This window comes from Schistocerca gregaria, chromosome 2, assembly GCF_023897955.1.
Source record: "Schistocerca gregaria isolate iqSchGreg1 chromosome 2, iqSchGreg1.2, whole genome shotgun sequence".
Lineage (NCBI taxonomy): Eukaryota > Metazoa > Arthropoda > Insecta > Orthoptera > Acrididae > Schistocerca > Schistocerca gregaria.
In genome coordinates, this window is record NC_064921.1 from 878,733,269 (window position 1) to 878,749,758 (window position 16,490).

At 45.5% G+C, this 16,490-nt stretch overlaps 1 protein-coding gene across 1 annotated transcript in view; it reads right to left on the reverse strand.

Moving 5' to 3' along the window:
* Positions 1-10,571: 10,571 nt before the first annotated feature.
* LOC126336037 (glutamate receptor ionotropic, delta-1-like) overlaps positions 10,572-16,490 on the reverse strand; it is a 113,092-nt gene continuing 107,173 nt past the window's right edge. The window contains exons 10-11 of the mRNA XM_049999517.1: positions 15,794-16,062; positions 10,572-10,926 (exon numbers count right to left, since the gene is read on the reverse strand). Of these exons, the coding sequence (XP_049855474.1) occupies positions 10,572-10,926; positions 15,794-16,062 (624 nt within the window). The remainder of the gene's footprint in view (positions 10,927-15,793; positions 16,063-16,490) is intronic.

Genomic DNA, 16,490 nt, shown 5'->3' on the forward strand with positions numbered 1-16,490 from the left:
ATTCAATTTTTAAATGCCTCTTCTATATAAATATCGTTTTTTTAAGTCTTTTCGTAATGTAGCACTGGGGACGCTATAACGTGTCGTGCACTGCCATCACCTACTGCCACTCACTGCTGCCGTACTCACGCACTTACACGACAGTACAGACAGTTCCACGGTGATGCGAGCACTGAGCCTCGATTACAGTGTGTGTAAACTTTTAGATGGCAGGCCTCTCCCTAGTCCTGAATCGGTAGAAGTCGGTAAACGTCGGTAGGCTTCGGTAGGTGCGCAGTTTCTACTGCTGCCAACATTACGTAGCTGACTGCTCCCTTTCCCTTTCGCAGCATTCAATCACACGCAATATAATTTTGTGAGCATCGCTACGTAATACTGGTTTCCTTCTAACCGTAGGCCTACCGGTAGGGATTGTTGGCGACTCCCGAGATGGGCCAGCAACTGCCTCTTCACTCATTTTAATAATGTTTAGCACAACTGCACAAAAAAAAAAAAAAAACACGCAGAACAGTACAGCGCAAAACAATAAAGAAGCAGACGACAATGGCTACCTTGTACAACACAATAGTGTTAGTAGTGAAGAAATAATAGAATAAAACGTCATGTCTGACGCGGCACCTTTTCACGCATCTCGATGTTTACCACGTCATATCTCCTGAATTATATGTCGTGAAGAGACATAAATTTGCTGGCGCATTTACTGATATATGTGGATACTGTGTGCGAAATATGTTGCGATTAGAGTTAACAGTAACAAAATAATACATTAAAACATCATTCCTACTGCGGCAGATTTACGGTATGTACTGAGAAAACGTAGTAAGCGACAACCTTTTTTCCTTTCATTATTTTGCGGGGGGTGCCAGCGAGAAAATTTTCGTAAAAGGTTTGAAATTGTATGTAACCGTTGTTGCCAGTCACTAAGTGCTCTCTTTCTCAAATAGTGGATCCATAAATCTGGGTATTTTCCCGCGGTGCATCTCATTGGTTATGACGTCATATCTCCTCACGAATGTGTCTTATTTCTTTTTATTCGGCTAGGTACTTTCGTGAGCGTAAGGAGAACAAATCACCAAAATTTCATCGCAATCGGATGAATGGTTTGGGAACGCACAGAGGGCAGACATACGTACATTCATTTTTATATATAGAGATTTACAGTTACGTTATACTATATTACCTGTATAAGTATATTTAAATTTTATAGTTAATAGTTTAACATTGCGGGGAATGAAATAAAATTGCGCGCAGTGGGAAACGAACCCGGGTCCCCTGCATGACAAGCCTGTGCCTAATCAATTGCGCTAGCCCTGCTATTGTGACCTAACTGTTGAAACATTGTGCATTACTCTTTTCGGACGTTCCGAGAACAACTCACCAAAGTTTCATTGCAATCGGATGAATGGTTTGTGAGCGCATAGTAGACAGACATACATACATTCATTTATTTATACATATATATATTTTAATGTACATGACGATTTCAGTTTCGTTTACGAACATTTAAAGCGAGTTTTACTTCCATGCCTTTCGTCTGCTTTCGTGTAAGCATGACACGCAATTTGTAGTGCCAGCACTGCAACGGAGGATGCTAAGTCCACCCAATCTGGATATGACGTGACATCATTATGACGTATATACGCTTTAGTCGATTAACACACCTATCGATTTTTACGAACGTTCGAGATTCTAAACTGTCGTCAGCTAGTGGTTTATTTTGACACGTGCGATTCTGATAACAGCTCAGTGTGGCAGCGTATATGTATTTCGCCAAAATAAAAGTAAAAGAGCTGGATATTAATAGAAATATTCCTGACCGTGGCCTTGAAAACACCACGGACAAAACGTTTCGTAAAAAAAGTGAAGTCTTCTTATGTCCCGACCAGATTAGATTGTGTGATTGTTGTATTGAATGCTTACGCCGAAAATAATATTTATTTATTATCAATATTTTAGTATGGTTTCATACAATTGGTCTTGTCAGTACATATCTGATTGTAGCAGCACAGTCTTGCTGACTTTTTTTTTTCTTAATTTATATAGCTGAATGAGAACTCGTGCAAGTTTGTTAGCTAAGTAATTTATATGTCCATTCCAAGATAGTCTTTTATCAACCATAATTCCAAGTAATTTTACACTCGGACCGCAGAGACAGGTCCCTTAGTGTCCAGTAATGACTGGTGTGTAGAATGATTGAATCTCGAACTTAAAAAGAAAAATATGAGGCATTGTTGAAGAAAAATCGTCGACCGGGGATGAAATACGAGGGGAAGTGGATTTCTCAATGTAATCTTAACCAAAGGTTACTGTCTTGGTTCAAATGGCTCTGAGTACTATGGGACTCAACTGCTGTGGTCATTAGTCCCCTAGAACTTAGAACTACTTAAACCTTACTATCCTAAGGACATCACACACATCCATGCCCGAGGCACGACTCGAACCTGCGACCGTAGCAGTCGCACGGTTCGGGACTGCGCGCCTAGAACCGCGAGACCACCGCGGCCGGCGTTAGTGTCTTGACGCATCTGAAGATTTTGGCTGCTGAGTGCTTCTTCTCACCGAGTACGAATAACCGACGCACTTCAGCTGGGTCAGAAGTACATCAATTTCTGCTTGAGATTCACAATAACCACGCAGTTGCCCGTCGTCATCGATGCTGAACTCTTTCAGCTTTTCTCTCATTAGTCTCTCGAATGCTGAACACATAATTAGAGACGAGCAAACGAAAAACAACGCACAGGACACAAACACAGTACAATACACGATTTAAACGCAAGGAACGCAAAGCACATTTAAACGAATGGCGCTACCCTGTCACAACCTCTCGAAAGTTCACAAAAGTCGAATAGTCGATATACGGTTTCTATCGTTTTCGATGTAGCGTGTATACGTCATAATGACGTCACATCGTATCCAAGTCCGGTGGACTTAGCATCCTCCCACTGCAACTGGTAGGCGTGCCTTGTCCCCCCCCCCCCCCCCCCAACCGCTCGTCTCCTCTCCTCTCCCCTCGCAGCCAATGCTTGCTTCCTCCTCTTCCCGCACTACCCAAACAACTCTGCGTCTTACAGTTAACACACTGTACGTGTCCCGCAGGAACTCGGGCTGGCTGCGGTCGTGCATCAACCTGTCGGAGGACGAGGTGCCCACGCTGCACCCCCCACTGGTGGAGAAGCAGGCGGTCGCCCTCATCGTCGCCGCGGAAGCCACCAGGATGGCCACCTACAGCATCACCCGCTTGCGCGTCATCTGCACGCGCATCGTCTGCTGGCGGCTGTAGAGCGCTACCTGCCGCGGTCCAACACAGTCCAGCGACCCCACCCATTCACTCCCCTCCCATCTCAGGCGAACCAACGACGTCTCGCTTACTACGTTACTGCCGCAATACTGTCGTGGCTCTCTGTATTCAGTGACAGTGGCGGTAAACTAAGAGCGTCTAACGAGAAGCACTTTTCACCATAGGCATCTACCTTGTAAACACCACGAAATTTTTTAGTGACGAACCTTAAAAATCAGCGTTTATTTCGGGAAAGTCGCTCGTGAAACTCTTGTCATGACTACCAAGTCTTATCAGACAAGCCTTCGCAAAACCAATTCTTATGTTTGCGTGTAAAATGAGACTTCACAATGCGAAAACCCTGTCGGACACTAGTGCTACATGTCTCGGACAGTACAGTGAAGATTTCTTCCTACTAAATTAGCGTTGATTCATTTTTTACGAGCTCACGAATATTCCGGTAATAGATCACAATGGGAAAGAATCTAGACAGTACCGAAACTCGCCATACGGCACTCTACGTTGAGTCAGCATCAAAGATTGTCACATCTCAAATGCATATACCTCGACACAATATCCGTACACTCTCATATTCTACAGTAGTAAATATCAAATATTATAATTTATTCTTATACTGCAGTAACAAGCTGAAAAATAATATGTAATATATGTTCAGACTTTCCCATTCCTGGAACAAAAATACGCAAAACCAACAGGCCCATCATTTTCCTTTCTGTGAGATGTGTGACACTTTTGTGTACAAGTAATTACGCAAAAATTAAAGGCAAATTGCTCCATAATAAATGAAATTCGAATCTCTTATTATTAACTATTTAGTTTTTTTCAGATATGTGTTATTAAACTTTCTGGAAGATTAAAACTGTGTGCCGGACCGAGTCTCGAACTCGGGACCTTTGCCTCTCGCGGACAAGTGCACTATCAACTGAGCTACCCAAACACGACTCACGCCCCCTACTCACACCTTTAATTCCGCCAGTACCTCGCCTCCTACCTTCAAAATTCACAGAAACTACCCTGCGAAACTTGCAGGAGGGGCGTGAGTCGTGCTTGGGTAGCTCAGTTGGTAGAGCACTTGCCCGCGAAAGGCGAAGGTCCCGAGTTCGAGTCTCGATCCGGCACACAGTTCTAATCTCCCAGAAAGTTTCATATCAGCACACACTTCGCTGTGGAGTGAATATTTCATTACATGTGTTATTAAAATTAAAATAATTAGCTTCTTGGTAAAAAACGTGCGCTAGAGGTCAAAGGCGAAATTTTAAAAATGGACACTGCAGTTGACGTTTGTGGGCTTACAACACCCGCTCCGTTCATCGCCACCGCTTACCACCATGGTATGAGGGTCTGAGGATGGTCAAAAACTGACCGAAACCGGTTACCATCAAAATGAATGTTTTTGCGGTCGAGACTGTTTGTGTCCATTTAAAAAATATTTTTAGGCAAACCGCCTTTCTCAAAAATTATTAAACCAGAAATTTTGTGTAGTTACTGTGGGACCTTATATGCACTGAAGAGCCAAAGGTACTGGTACACGTGCCTAATATCGTGTAGAACCCTCGTGCAACACGACGTGGCATGGACTCGACTAACGTCTGAAGTAGTGTTAGAGGGAACTGACACCATGAATCCTGCAGAGCTGTCCACAAATCCGTAAGAGTGCGAGGAGGTGGGGATCTCTTCTGAGCAGCTCGTTGCAAGGCATCCCAGTTACGCTCAATAATGTTCATGTCTGGGGAGACTGGTGGCCAGCGGAAGTGCTTAAAAACAGAAGACTGTTCCTGGAGCCACTCTGTAGTAATTCTGGACGTATGGGGTGTCGCACTGTCCTGCTGGAATTGCCCAAGTCCGTTGCAATCCACAACGGACATGAATGAACGCAAGTGATCAGACAGGATGCTTACGTACGTGTCACCTGTCAGAGTCGTATCTAGACGTATCAGGGGAACCATAACACTCCAACTGCACACGCCCACACCATTACAGAGGCGCTGTTGGCAACATAAAACTGTGAAGAAGTAAAATCCCAAAATCCCGCAAAATTACTTTAAAGTGATCGTAACTTACAGACCCGGGACCCGCTACTTACTCTCAACAGTCACCGTAGCGCCAGGTGCCATGTGAAAGGACTGCATCAACATTCAAAATAATTGGAGTTCAATGATAATTAGATAAATTAGAGAAACTGCTTCTAGTGACATAGATTCTGTACTGTGAAAACTTCAGAGTGTTGGTACGTCCACCAGATCACTCTTAGTAACTGGTGCGACATATCGCTGCAGTCTACTATTCCTCACAACATTTTCCTGTTGTCTGAACAGGACCTACCACTCCTGAATCCACTTTGCTCTTCCAACAAGATTTTCTTTAAACTGGTGGCCGTCTTTGTCTTAATATCTTAGAAACTATTTTATATTCAGCGTTAAATTAGTGCCCTATAATTCTCATGGTGTTTTCTGTCCCCTTTCTTAAATACAGGTGTTACGAGGCTAACTTGCAGATGTTTATTTTATTTCATTATCTTCTTTATGTTCTGCATAGTCACTTACTAAATTATAATAAGTACACGACAGAAGAAACCCGAAACACCAAAAAATAATTAACGTAGACTAATGAAATTTCGGGAATAGATTTACATAGGTAGCATATTTAAATCATTAACATTGCGAGAGCGCATATTAATGTAAGCGCGAAATAAGCTATTGGAAATTTGAAATGCTTGTACAATGATAACTGTGTAACCGCCATAATGTGCATGAATTGTGGCCTACAGTTGCCGGATGTCAGTTTGTGGGATGGAGTTCCAGGCGTGTTGCACTTGGTCGGTCAACACAGGGACAGTTGACGCTGTTTGTGGAAGACGCTGGCTGGAGTTGTCAACTGATGATGTCCCATATGTGCTCGACTGGAGATAGATCTGGAGACGCACCAGACCCAGACATGTCGACACACTGTGGAGCATGTTGGGGTGCAAAAGCGACTGTGGATGACCGTTATCCTGTTGGAACCCCCCCCCCCCCCCCTGGAAACTTGTTCATGAATGGCAGCACAACAGGTCGAATCACGAGACTGACATACAATGGTGCAGCTAGTGGGCGCAGGATAACCACGAGTGCACTCCTCCTGGCATGTCAGATCGCACCCCAGTCCATAGCCGGATGCTGTGGCCGAGCGGTTCTAGGCGCTTCAGTCCGGAACCGCGCTGCTGCTACGGTCGCAGGTTCGAATCCTGTCTCGGGCATGGATGTGTGTGATGTCCTTAGGTTAGTTAGGTTTAAGTAGTTCTAAGTCTAGGGGACTGATGACCTCAGATCTCAGTGGTTAGCACACTGGACTCGCATTCGGGAGGACGACGGTTCAGTCCTGCGTCAGGCCATCCTGATTTAGGTTTTCCGTGATTTCCCTAAATCGCTCCAGGCAAATGCCGGGATGGTTCGTTTGAAAGGGCACGGTCGACTTCCTTCCCTGTCCTTCCCCAATCCGATGAGACCAATAACTTCGCAGTTTGGTCTCTTCCCCCCAAACAACCCAACCCAACCTCAGATCTTAAGTCCGATAATGCTCAGTGCCATTTGAACCATTTTGAACCCAGACCATACCTCCAGACGTAGGTCCATTGTGTCTAGCATGCAGACAGGTTGGTCGCAAGCGCTCAACTGACCTCCTCCATCACTGGCAACGAGGTAGGGCCAATTTTCATCAGAAAAGACGACAGATCTCCACCTTCCCCTCCAACGGATCATCGCTTGACAACACTGAATCTGTAAATGGCGGTAGTTTAGGGTCAGTGTCTGGCTCGGAGCTGTCCCAGAAGTAACGGATTTCTAACACAGTTCGTTGTGTCACTGTGGTGCCACCTAGGGTTACCAGATTTCGGAATGCCAAAAACAGGACATTTTCCATATTTTAGAATGAAAAAAAGAGGACACTTTCTACTTCTTAAATTTATTACATAGAAAAAAAATAAAACATTACACACATCTCACACACCTACGTGTTATTCATTTGACTGAATCTTTTTTAAAAGTTCCTTTTCTTGACACAAATATTTAAAAAAGTTCTTGCAATTCAAATTTCTAAAATTAAATTTCACCATTGCAATCCCCTTTATAGTGTCAATAGTGAGTCTATTTCTCTCCTTTGTCCACTGTGCCTTTATTAAGGAGAACAACCTCTCCACACAAGCATTATGCGCTGACAACGCGAAGAAGAATTGTGCAGTTTTAATTAACTAGCTAAACTGTTCCTCACTGCTACACGACTCAATATACTTGCACCACTTGCTATGGGCCGGTTCTGATTTTCCATCATATGTGGCTATGAATTTTTTTAAACTGGAAAACTGATCAAAGAACTTTTCATCGTCAATTTTAATATATTTATTCAAGAGAAATTTGATTGATTCTCCACGTAAGACCATGATATATCTGAAAAATCGAGCCACTTAAAACAAGACAATTCACAAAATGGTTCCATCCACACATTCAGGTGCTCAAAACATCACTCATAGAGGGTACCAAACATGGCACTTAAAATCCTTCACCTTCAATGAGAAATTTTCTTAAACAAAAGTTAAACAAAGAATGATCAAAACGCATTGTTCAGCTAAACCATGAAAAATTTTTGACTTACAAGACTTAACTATAATTCTGTGCCATAAGCTATATTTTGAAATTCACGAAACTTACCCAATAAGATGAATACGCAAAATAAAAATGCACATGGATGATCAACAAGTTCGCTAAAAACACGTGTGTCACATAAAAACAAACAGCACGTAGACAATCACAGCTATGCTTTGACCATAGATACTACCTATGGTTGAAGCAGCTATCTCGAAGGTAAAAGATATATAATTTGTGTGCAATACAAATCGATATTTTCGATTTTGTGAGTGTAACAGATCGAATTTAAGCTAATAACAAATGATGCAATACAATGAACGTAGCAAAAAGTACATAAATTGTTGACTACACGATATGAAAACAAAAAACCAAAAAATGCGGACGTTAACAGAAATGTATGCGGACGCTACATTTCACGCCGAAAATGAGGGCATGCCCGCGTAAATGCGGACGTCTGATAACCCTAGTGCCACCTGGTCATCAAACTGCTGCTGCAGGCGCAGTACGATGCACCAGAGTCGTACGCCGAACGCGATGGTCTTCCCTCTCGGTGGTGCCTCGATGTCGTCCGGAACCCGGTCTTCTTGCTACCGTCCATTCTTGTGACCACTGCTGCCAGCATTTATGTAAAGTGGCTTTATTTCCGCCAAATACTTCTGCAGTATTGCAGAAGTAACATACATTTTCTTGCACACCTTTTGTACGAACCTCGTTCAAACTCAGTGAGCTGTTAATAACAGCGTTTCTGTCGACTTAAAGACATTCCTGACGAGCGTCCACTCACCAAGTCCAATCTCAGAGATAACTAACGCTCACGACCGTTATTATGTGTATTTAAAGCAAACTTCATTTTAATCCTCACATTGGCGTTACTAACGCCACTCCTATGCGACTGACGTGTAATTGGAACAGACATCATCATTCAGATGTAGAAACATGCCTACCAACTATAATTTATGTCGCACAATTCTTGCTTGCTGTGGAGATTCTTTTTTTTTTTGCGTCAGTGTATACTATCTGAGAAGAAATTGTTTTGTTGCACACTTCAAGAGATAAACAAAATACGGATTCAGGAACTTCGTGATAGTTTGAAGCTGTGGACTGTATTACGGCTGGAACATTGGCTCTTGCCTTCTGAGAGCAGTGATCTTGTCAACTGAGCTATCCAAGACATAAGACACAAATGAAACTCCAACCTTCCAGTAACTCATCTGCTACTCTTCAAAACTGCACGCATCCTCTCCTGCATACCTCTATGGATTAGCATTCCCCGCAGAAAGAGTATTGCAGAACGGAACCTTACCTGCAGACAGCGAGTTTTCCCTGAAAACGTCTGTGACGCTGCAGCGAAATGTCCCCGTAGGTTCTTCCTCAAAAATGAAAAATAGTTTGAGCGTTGGCTCCTAAAGATAAAATGGGAGATACGAGTACCAGTCCATTTCACTGTTATAATCTACGCGAAAGTTTCAGAAAGGCACACAATCTGCTGTAGAATATCCGATTCGTCTCGGAATTTGGTTGGTGTTTATTGTCCTACATCAAACATTTAGACAGTACTAGTTACAGTAAGTGCTATTCTGTAACAGGCAACAAGAATTAAATACAGATCGTCTGACATGTAATAGCGTGCCAGTGCCTTACGAATTACATACAGAAAAGACAAAATGCAAATCAGCGAGTAATCACGTCTTACAAATTTTCAGCGGGATAAAGTAGCCAACTACTCTAAGTACACAAGGTATCCGGGAGTGAACTGCTGGGGAACTGCTCTGTACCAGGATTTAAGTATCTGAAAAGAGCAACTCAGAAAGCTGTATTAGCTGGTAGCTCACATTCGATTTAGAATATCAACCCAGTTCCGCACTGACATAAAGCGCTGCCACAATTTCACCACCTCTACATTTCTGAATGCCTCCCAAGGTAGAGATAAGAAAAGGAGAGAATGTAAGTCTTTAACATCCCATCTATGAGGCCATTAGATAGGGAGTACGACCCATTCTGATATTCGTCTTAAACGGTTAATGGATGGCATGACCCATTAGCCACCAGCATCATTCAGCCATTTCTGTCAGTACCGTGCACTGCAGAGTGTGGGTAGAACAAACAGCATTCACCTATGTTATGTCGTCTTTGTGTCCACCTGCTCAGCTGAGTGGTGAAGTGTTTGCCCACCATTCGACGGGACCCTGTTCGATTCCCGGCCGGGTCAAACACTTTCTCCATCCGTGGACTCGATGTTGTGTTGCCCTCATCATCATCATCCTCATCGCCGATCAATGTGGCGTCACCTAAAATAGGACTCACAACACGGCGGCGGCACTTCCCGGATGGGACCTCCCGGTCAACAATGCTGCACGATGCGTGGCGAGTTCAAAGACCCCACTGTCAGTGGAGGCGCCCTCCCGAGCGAAGGAGAGGCTGTGGTATGCTGCAGGGCAAAATGTTGGGCATCGCAGAAGACTGCGTATCAGTGGGGACCAGGAAGTGCCATCGAGTAAGCTCTAATCGGCCTTTTTCCTTCAGAACAACGGGATCACTTGCTCATCGCCAGAATACGTTTCTGTACAGGTGCCGAGATATACTGCGCGAGCCTTACACGAATTGAAGCGCCTCAGTTCTTTCCAGGACACCTTGCGTACTGACTGACTGTAGCTTTAACCGAGCCACTGCACGGAAGGGCGGGGCAGCGCCATGGCCGGACACCTGCTCCCCGTGGGGAGGGCGCCGGCCGCGGGCGCCACGGGACGCAACATTTCCGCGGCGTCGCCGTCGGCGTCGCCGCAGAGTGTGTGGCGCAGCCTGCGCAGGAGGCGGCGCCGCTTCCAGACGAACTCCGCGACGGTGAGCGCCGCGGCGCCCATCAGTCCCGAGCCGAGCAGCAGAAAGGCCGAGTAGACGTCGGCCAGCCGCGCCGAGTTGAAGGCCGACTCGTCGTGGCAGCGCGGCAGCGGCGGTAGCAGGGCCTCGCGCGCACGCGCCAGCGCGCCCGCCTCGCGCATGCGCAGCAGGCTGCAACCGTGATGAAGTTGACGTGTGTGTTAGGAAAGCTTAAGCGACAAATTTTCGTATTTTCACCGTTCACGCATATACAGGACACTGGAGATTTCAGTATTTCCAAGAAGACTAACAGCCTACCAATTTATGAAAAATTAACAGTATCCAAGCAAGTTCAGTAATTACAGTAAAGTGAGTGCAATCTTATTCTGTAGTTTCGATGTGGTAAAAGTATCTGGCCTCGCTCACTATCCTGAGCTCAACGACCTCATTGATTAAGAAAGGATAGTGCATTGGGTTTTCTGACACACTAACAGAAAAGAATGAATATACTTAACAGACAGGCAGCAGCATTATTTTTGTGCTTACTTTCACAGGTGCTGTAGTTATAAGTCTTCATATGCAAATAATAAACCTTTCTCTTTGATTAAGTGAGCTTGTCAAATATTGTTTTAAAATTATCTTTTTTGAACAAGCAGCTAACTGCCTTATGTTATTGAGGAAGGGCTGTGACTTTGTCCCACACGGGCTTCTCACATTGGACTTCTGTTCATCAACATCTGACAGAGTGGAACTGTCACACTGAACTACGAACAGAAGAAGGAAGAGAGGAAGCAAAAGGAGAATAGCAGTACGACTTGAGAACAGAATCGATCGATGTAGCATCAAAAATGTCGATCATTATTTCTGCTGTAACAGGTATCGACGTGCACTGTACAACTCGATCATCAGTGTTTGGTAATAGACTGTGAGCCATAGAAGATGAAATCATAGAAAAGGGTGAAGAAGAAGAGTAGAAAAAGGAGGAAGTTAACGAAGTATAATAATGAGAAAAAGAAAAACCCTCTGTCATAAGGACATTCTAAACGAATGTAGAAATCGTTTATCATCTACAATGTGTAGCAAAAGATCAACAAATCCTAGACCAGTATTTGATGTACTTGTCATGGCACATCGATGATGAGAAGAGAAACAGGAAGAAGGGGAATGGGAAGGGGAAAGAGAGTGAAAAGGAGAAGGAGAGAAGGAGGCAAGGAAAGGGAGAAAAGGAAAAGGTGAGAAGGGGAAGAAGGAGGATGAGGAGGAGAAAGGAGGAGGAGGAGGAGGAGGAGGAGGAGGAGAAGGAGAAGGAGAAGGAGAAGGAGAAGGAGAAGGAGAAGGAGAAGGAGAAGGAGAAGGAGAAGGAGAAGGAGAAGGAGAAGGAGAAGGAGAAGGAGAAGGAGAAGGAGAAGGAGAAGGAGAAGGAGAAGGAGAAGGAGAAGGAGAAGGAGAAGGAGGAGGAGAAGGAGGAGGAGAAGGAGGAGGAGTAGGATCACAAGGAGAATGAGAAGGAGAACGAGAAGGAGTACAAAATGGAGAAAGAGAGGGAGAAAGAGAGAATGAGAACGTGAAGAGAAGTAGAGAACAAAAAGAAGAAGAGAACGAGAATAAAGAGAGAAGCAGAAGAAGGAGAGAAGAAGAAGAAGGTGAGAAGGAGAGAATCAGAAGGAGGAGAGAACGAGAACTAGGAGAGAACTAGAAGAAGGAGAGGAGGAAAGGCAAAGGGAAGGAGAGTAGAAAAGGCAAAGGAGAGAAGGAAAGGGAGAAAAGGAGGCAGAGAGAAACAGAAGAGCAGAGAAGGGGAGAAGAAGGAGGAGAAGGTAAATGGGAAGAAGAAGAAGAAACCAAGAGGTTAGGTGAAGGAGGAAAAAGAAGAAAAGGAGGAGAAAAGAAAGTGGGAAAGTGTAGCAGGAGAAGTAGGAGGAGAGGCAGAATGAAAGCCTATGCATCGCTAGTGGAAGAAGAAGAAACATTTTATGGTGAAGTAATACCAGAAAAGCCCGTTGTTTCTACTATACAGACTGGTCCATTGATCGTGACTGGGCCAAATATCTCACAAAACAAGCATCAAACGAAAAAACTACAAAGAACGAAACTCGTCTAGCTTGAAGAGTCGAAACCAGATGGTGCTATGGTTGACCCGCTAGATGGCGCTGCCATAGGTGAAACGGATATCAACTGCGTTTTTTTTTTAAATAGGAACCCCCCATTTTTTATTACATATTCGTGTAGTACGTAAAGAAATATGAACTTTTTAGCTGGAACACTTTTATCGCTTTGTGAGAGATGGCGCTGTAATAGTCAGAAAGAAATAAGTACGTGGTATCACGCAACATTCCGCCAGTGCGGACGGTATTTGCTTCGTGATACATTACCCGTGTTAAAATGGACCGTTTACCAATTGCGGAAAAGGTCGATATCGTGTTAATGTATGGCTATTGTGCTATGTAACTATCCTGGAGGACATCATCTCAAGTGTCCGGACCGTTCGTCAGATAGTTGCGTAATATGCGCTGCACTATTGGGCAGCGGAAAATCCACGATGGCTGCGACAAGTGGAACATCAGCGAGCTTGGCATGTTAATCTATGGTGCGGCATTATGGGAGGAAGCATAATTGGCCCCCAATTTATCGATGTCAATCTAAATGGTGCAATGTATGTTGATTTCTTACGTAATGTTCTACCGATGTTACTACAAGATGTTTCACTGCGTGACAGAATGGCGAAGTATTTCCATCATGATAGATGTCCGGCACATAGCTCGCGTGCGTTTGAAGCGGTACTGAATAACATATTTCATGAGAGGTGGATTGGTCATCGAAGCACCATACTATGGCCCGCACGTTCACCGGATGTGATTTCCATCGATTTCTTTCTGTGGGGAAAGTTAAAGGATATTTGCCATCGTGATCCACCGACAACGCCTGACAACATGCGTCAGCGCATTGTCACTGCATGTGCGAACATTACGGAAGGCGAACTACTCGCTGTTGAGAGGAATGTCGTTACACGTATTGCCAAAGGCATTGAGGTTGACGGACATCATTTTGAGCATTTATTGCATTGATGTAGTATTTACAGGTAATGGCGCCGTAACGGCATGCGTTCTCAGAAATGATAAGTTCAGAAAGGTGCATGTATCACATTGGGACAACCGAAATAAAATGTTCGAACTTACCTACGATCTATATTTTAATTTAAAAAACCTACCTGTTACCAATTGTTCGTCTAAAATTGTGAGCGATATGATTGTGACTATTACAGCACCATCTGTCACAAAGCGAAGGAAGTGGTCCAAGTAAAACATTCATATTTCTTTACGTACTACACGAATATGTAATAAAAATGGGGGGTTCCTATCTAAAAAAGCGTAGTTGATATCCGTTTGAGCCGGCCGGTGTGGCCGTGCAGTTCTAGGCGCTTGAGTCTGGAACCGCTTGACCGCTACGGTCGCAGGTTCGATCCTGCCTCGGGCATGGATGTGTGTGATGTCCTTAGGTTAGTTATGTTTTAGTAATTCTAAGTTATAGGGGACTGATGACCATAGATGTTAAGTCCCATAGTGCTCAGAGCCATTTGAAGCCGTATGCGTTTGACCTATGGCAGCTCCATCTAGCGGGTGAACCACAGCATCATCTGGTTTCGACTCCTGAAGCTAGATGAGTTTCGTTCTTTGTAGTTTTTTCGTTTGAGGCTTATTTCGTGAGGTATTTGGCCCGGTCACGATCAGTGGACCACCCTGTATATCTGAAGAACGGAGGACACCGCCCATAGCGGTGCGAACGTTCTGGAGAATGGACATAAAAGAGAAATGTAGTAGGAAGTAGAAAGACGTGAAGCTTCATGGATATTGAAGACTGGAGTGACTGCAGAAATGTGGACCACTTTTGCTTTGGGGACGGAAGACGTTCGTGAAGGTGGCCGACACCCACGAGCTCGGCACGTACTAGGGGACCCTGTATATCTGAAGAACGGAGGACACCGCCCATAGTGGTGCGAACGTTCTGGAGAATGGACATAAAAGAGAAATGTAGTAGGAAGTAGAAAGACGTGAAGCTTCATGGATATTTAAGACTGGAGTGACTACAGAAATGTGGACCACTTTTGCTTTGGGGACGGAAGACGTTCGTCAAGGTGGCCGACACCCACGAGCTCGGCACGTACTAGGGGACCCTGTATATCTGAAGAACGGAGGACACCGCCCATAGTGGTGCGAACGTTCTGGAGAATGGACATAAAAGAGAAATGTAGTAGGAAGTAGAAAGACGTGAAGCTTCATGGATATTTAAGACTGGAGTGACTACAGAAATGTGGACCACTTTTGCTTTGGGGACGGAAGACGTTCGTCAAGGTGGCCGACACCCACGAGCTCGGCACGTACTAGGGGACCCTGTATGTCTGAAGAACGGAGGACACCGCCCATAGTGGTGCGAACGTTCTGGAGAATGGACGTAAAAGAGAAATGTAGTAGGAAGTAGAAAGACGTGAAGCTTCATGGATATTTAAGACTGGAGTGACTACAGAAATGTGGACCACTTTTGCTTTGGGGACGGAAGACGTTCGTGAAGGTGGCCGACACCCACGAGCTCGGCACGTACTAGGGGACCCTGTATATCTGAAGAACGGAGGACACCGCCCATAGTGGTGCGAACGTTCTGGAGAATGGACATAAAAGAGAAATGTAGTAGGAAGTAGAAAGACGTGAAGCTTCATGGGTATTTAAGACTGGAGTGACTACAGAAATGTGGACCACTTTTGCTTTGGGGACGGAAGACGTTCGTGAAGGTGGCCGACACCCACGAGCTCGGCACGTACTAGGGGACCCTGTATATCTGAAGAACGGAGGACACCGCCCATAGTGGTGCGAACGTTCTGGAGAATGGACATAAAAGAGAAATGTAGTAGGAAGTAGAAAGACGTGAAGCTTCATGGGTATTTAAGACTGGAGTGACTACAGAAATGTGGACCACTTTTGGTTTGGGGACGGAAGACGTTCGTGAAGGTGGCCGACACCCACGAGCTGGGCACGTGCTAGCGGCGGCGGCGGCGGCGGCTACGTGCCTCAGGTTGAGCAGGCGGCGGAACGGCGAGGTGCGGCTCATCGGCAGCGCGACGGAGGACCGGGTGGCCTCGACGGGCAGCTCCCGCACGTCGCAGCGGCGCTGCAGCTCCACGGTGAAGGCGAGCGCGCGCCGGGCCAGCCGCGAGCTCACGAAGAAGGCGTAGCCGCCCCGCACGGCGCGCCGCAGGCCCTCCGACGAGTCGTGCACGCCCGTGTTCCCCACCAGCCCGCGCAGGTACAGCCGCCGCAGGAGCGAGTCGTTCGCCGTCTGCGGCACAGCACCACGCCTCTCAAACTGCTGGCCTCGATGCACCCAGCGACTGGGGCAGGGCACTCTGTCCCAGTGCTACACGAGGCGGCCATCTCGGACCATCTGAGCAGCCATTCGGACGTGCTACCTCCTTATGGACGACACAACGCTGGTGTAATAGTCTGCAGTACTTATTACGTATTTCGCAAATGCGTTTCCGGCTGTTACGCCATCATCAGGTATCGAGACAAATATGAGTGGCCGTGAAATTTTTCAAGGATAATTTACAGCACGGCACGGATCGGATTATGAGTACTACACTCCTGGAAATGGAAAAAAGAACACATTGACACCGGTGTGTCAGACCCACCATACTTGCTCCGGACACTGCGAGAGGGCTGTACAAGCAATGATCACACGCACGGCACAGCGGACACACCAGGAAC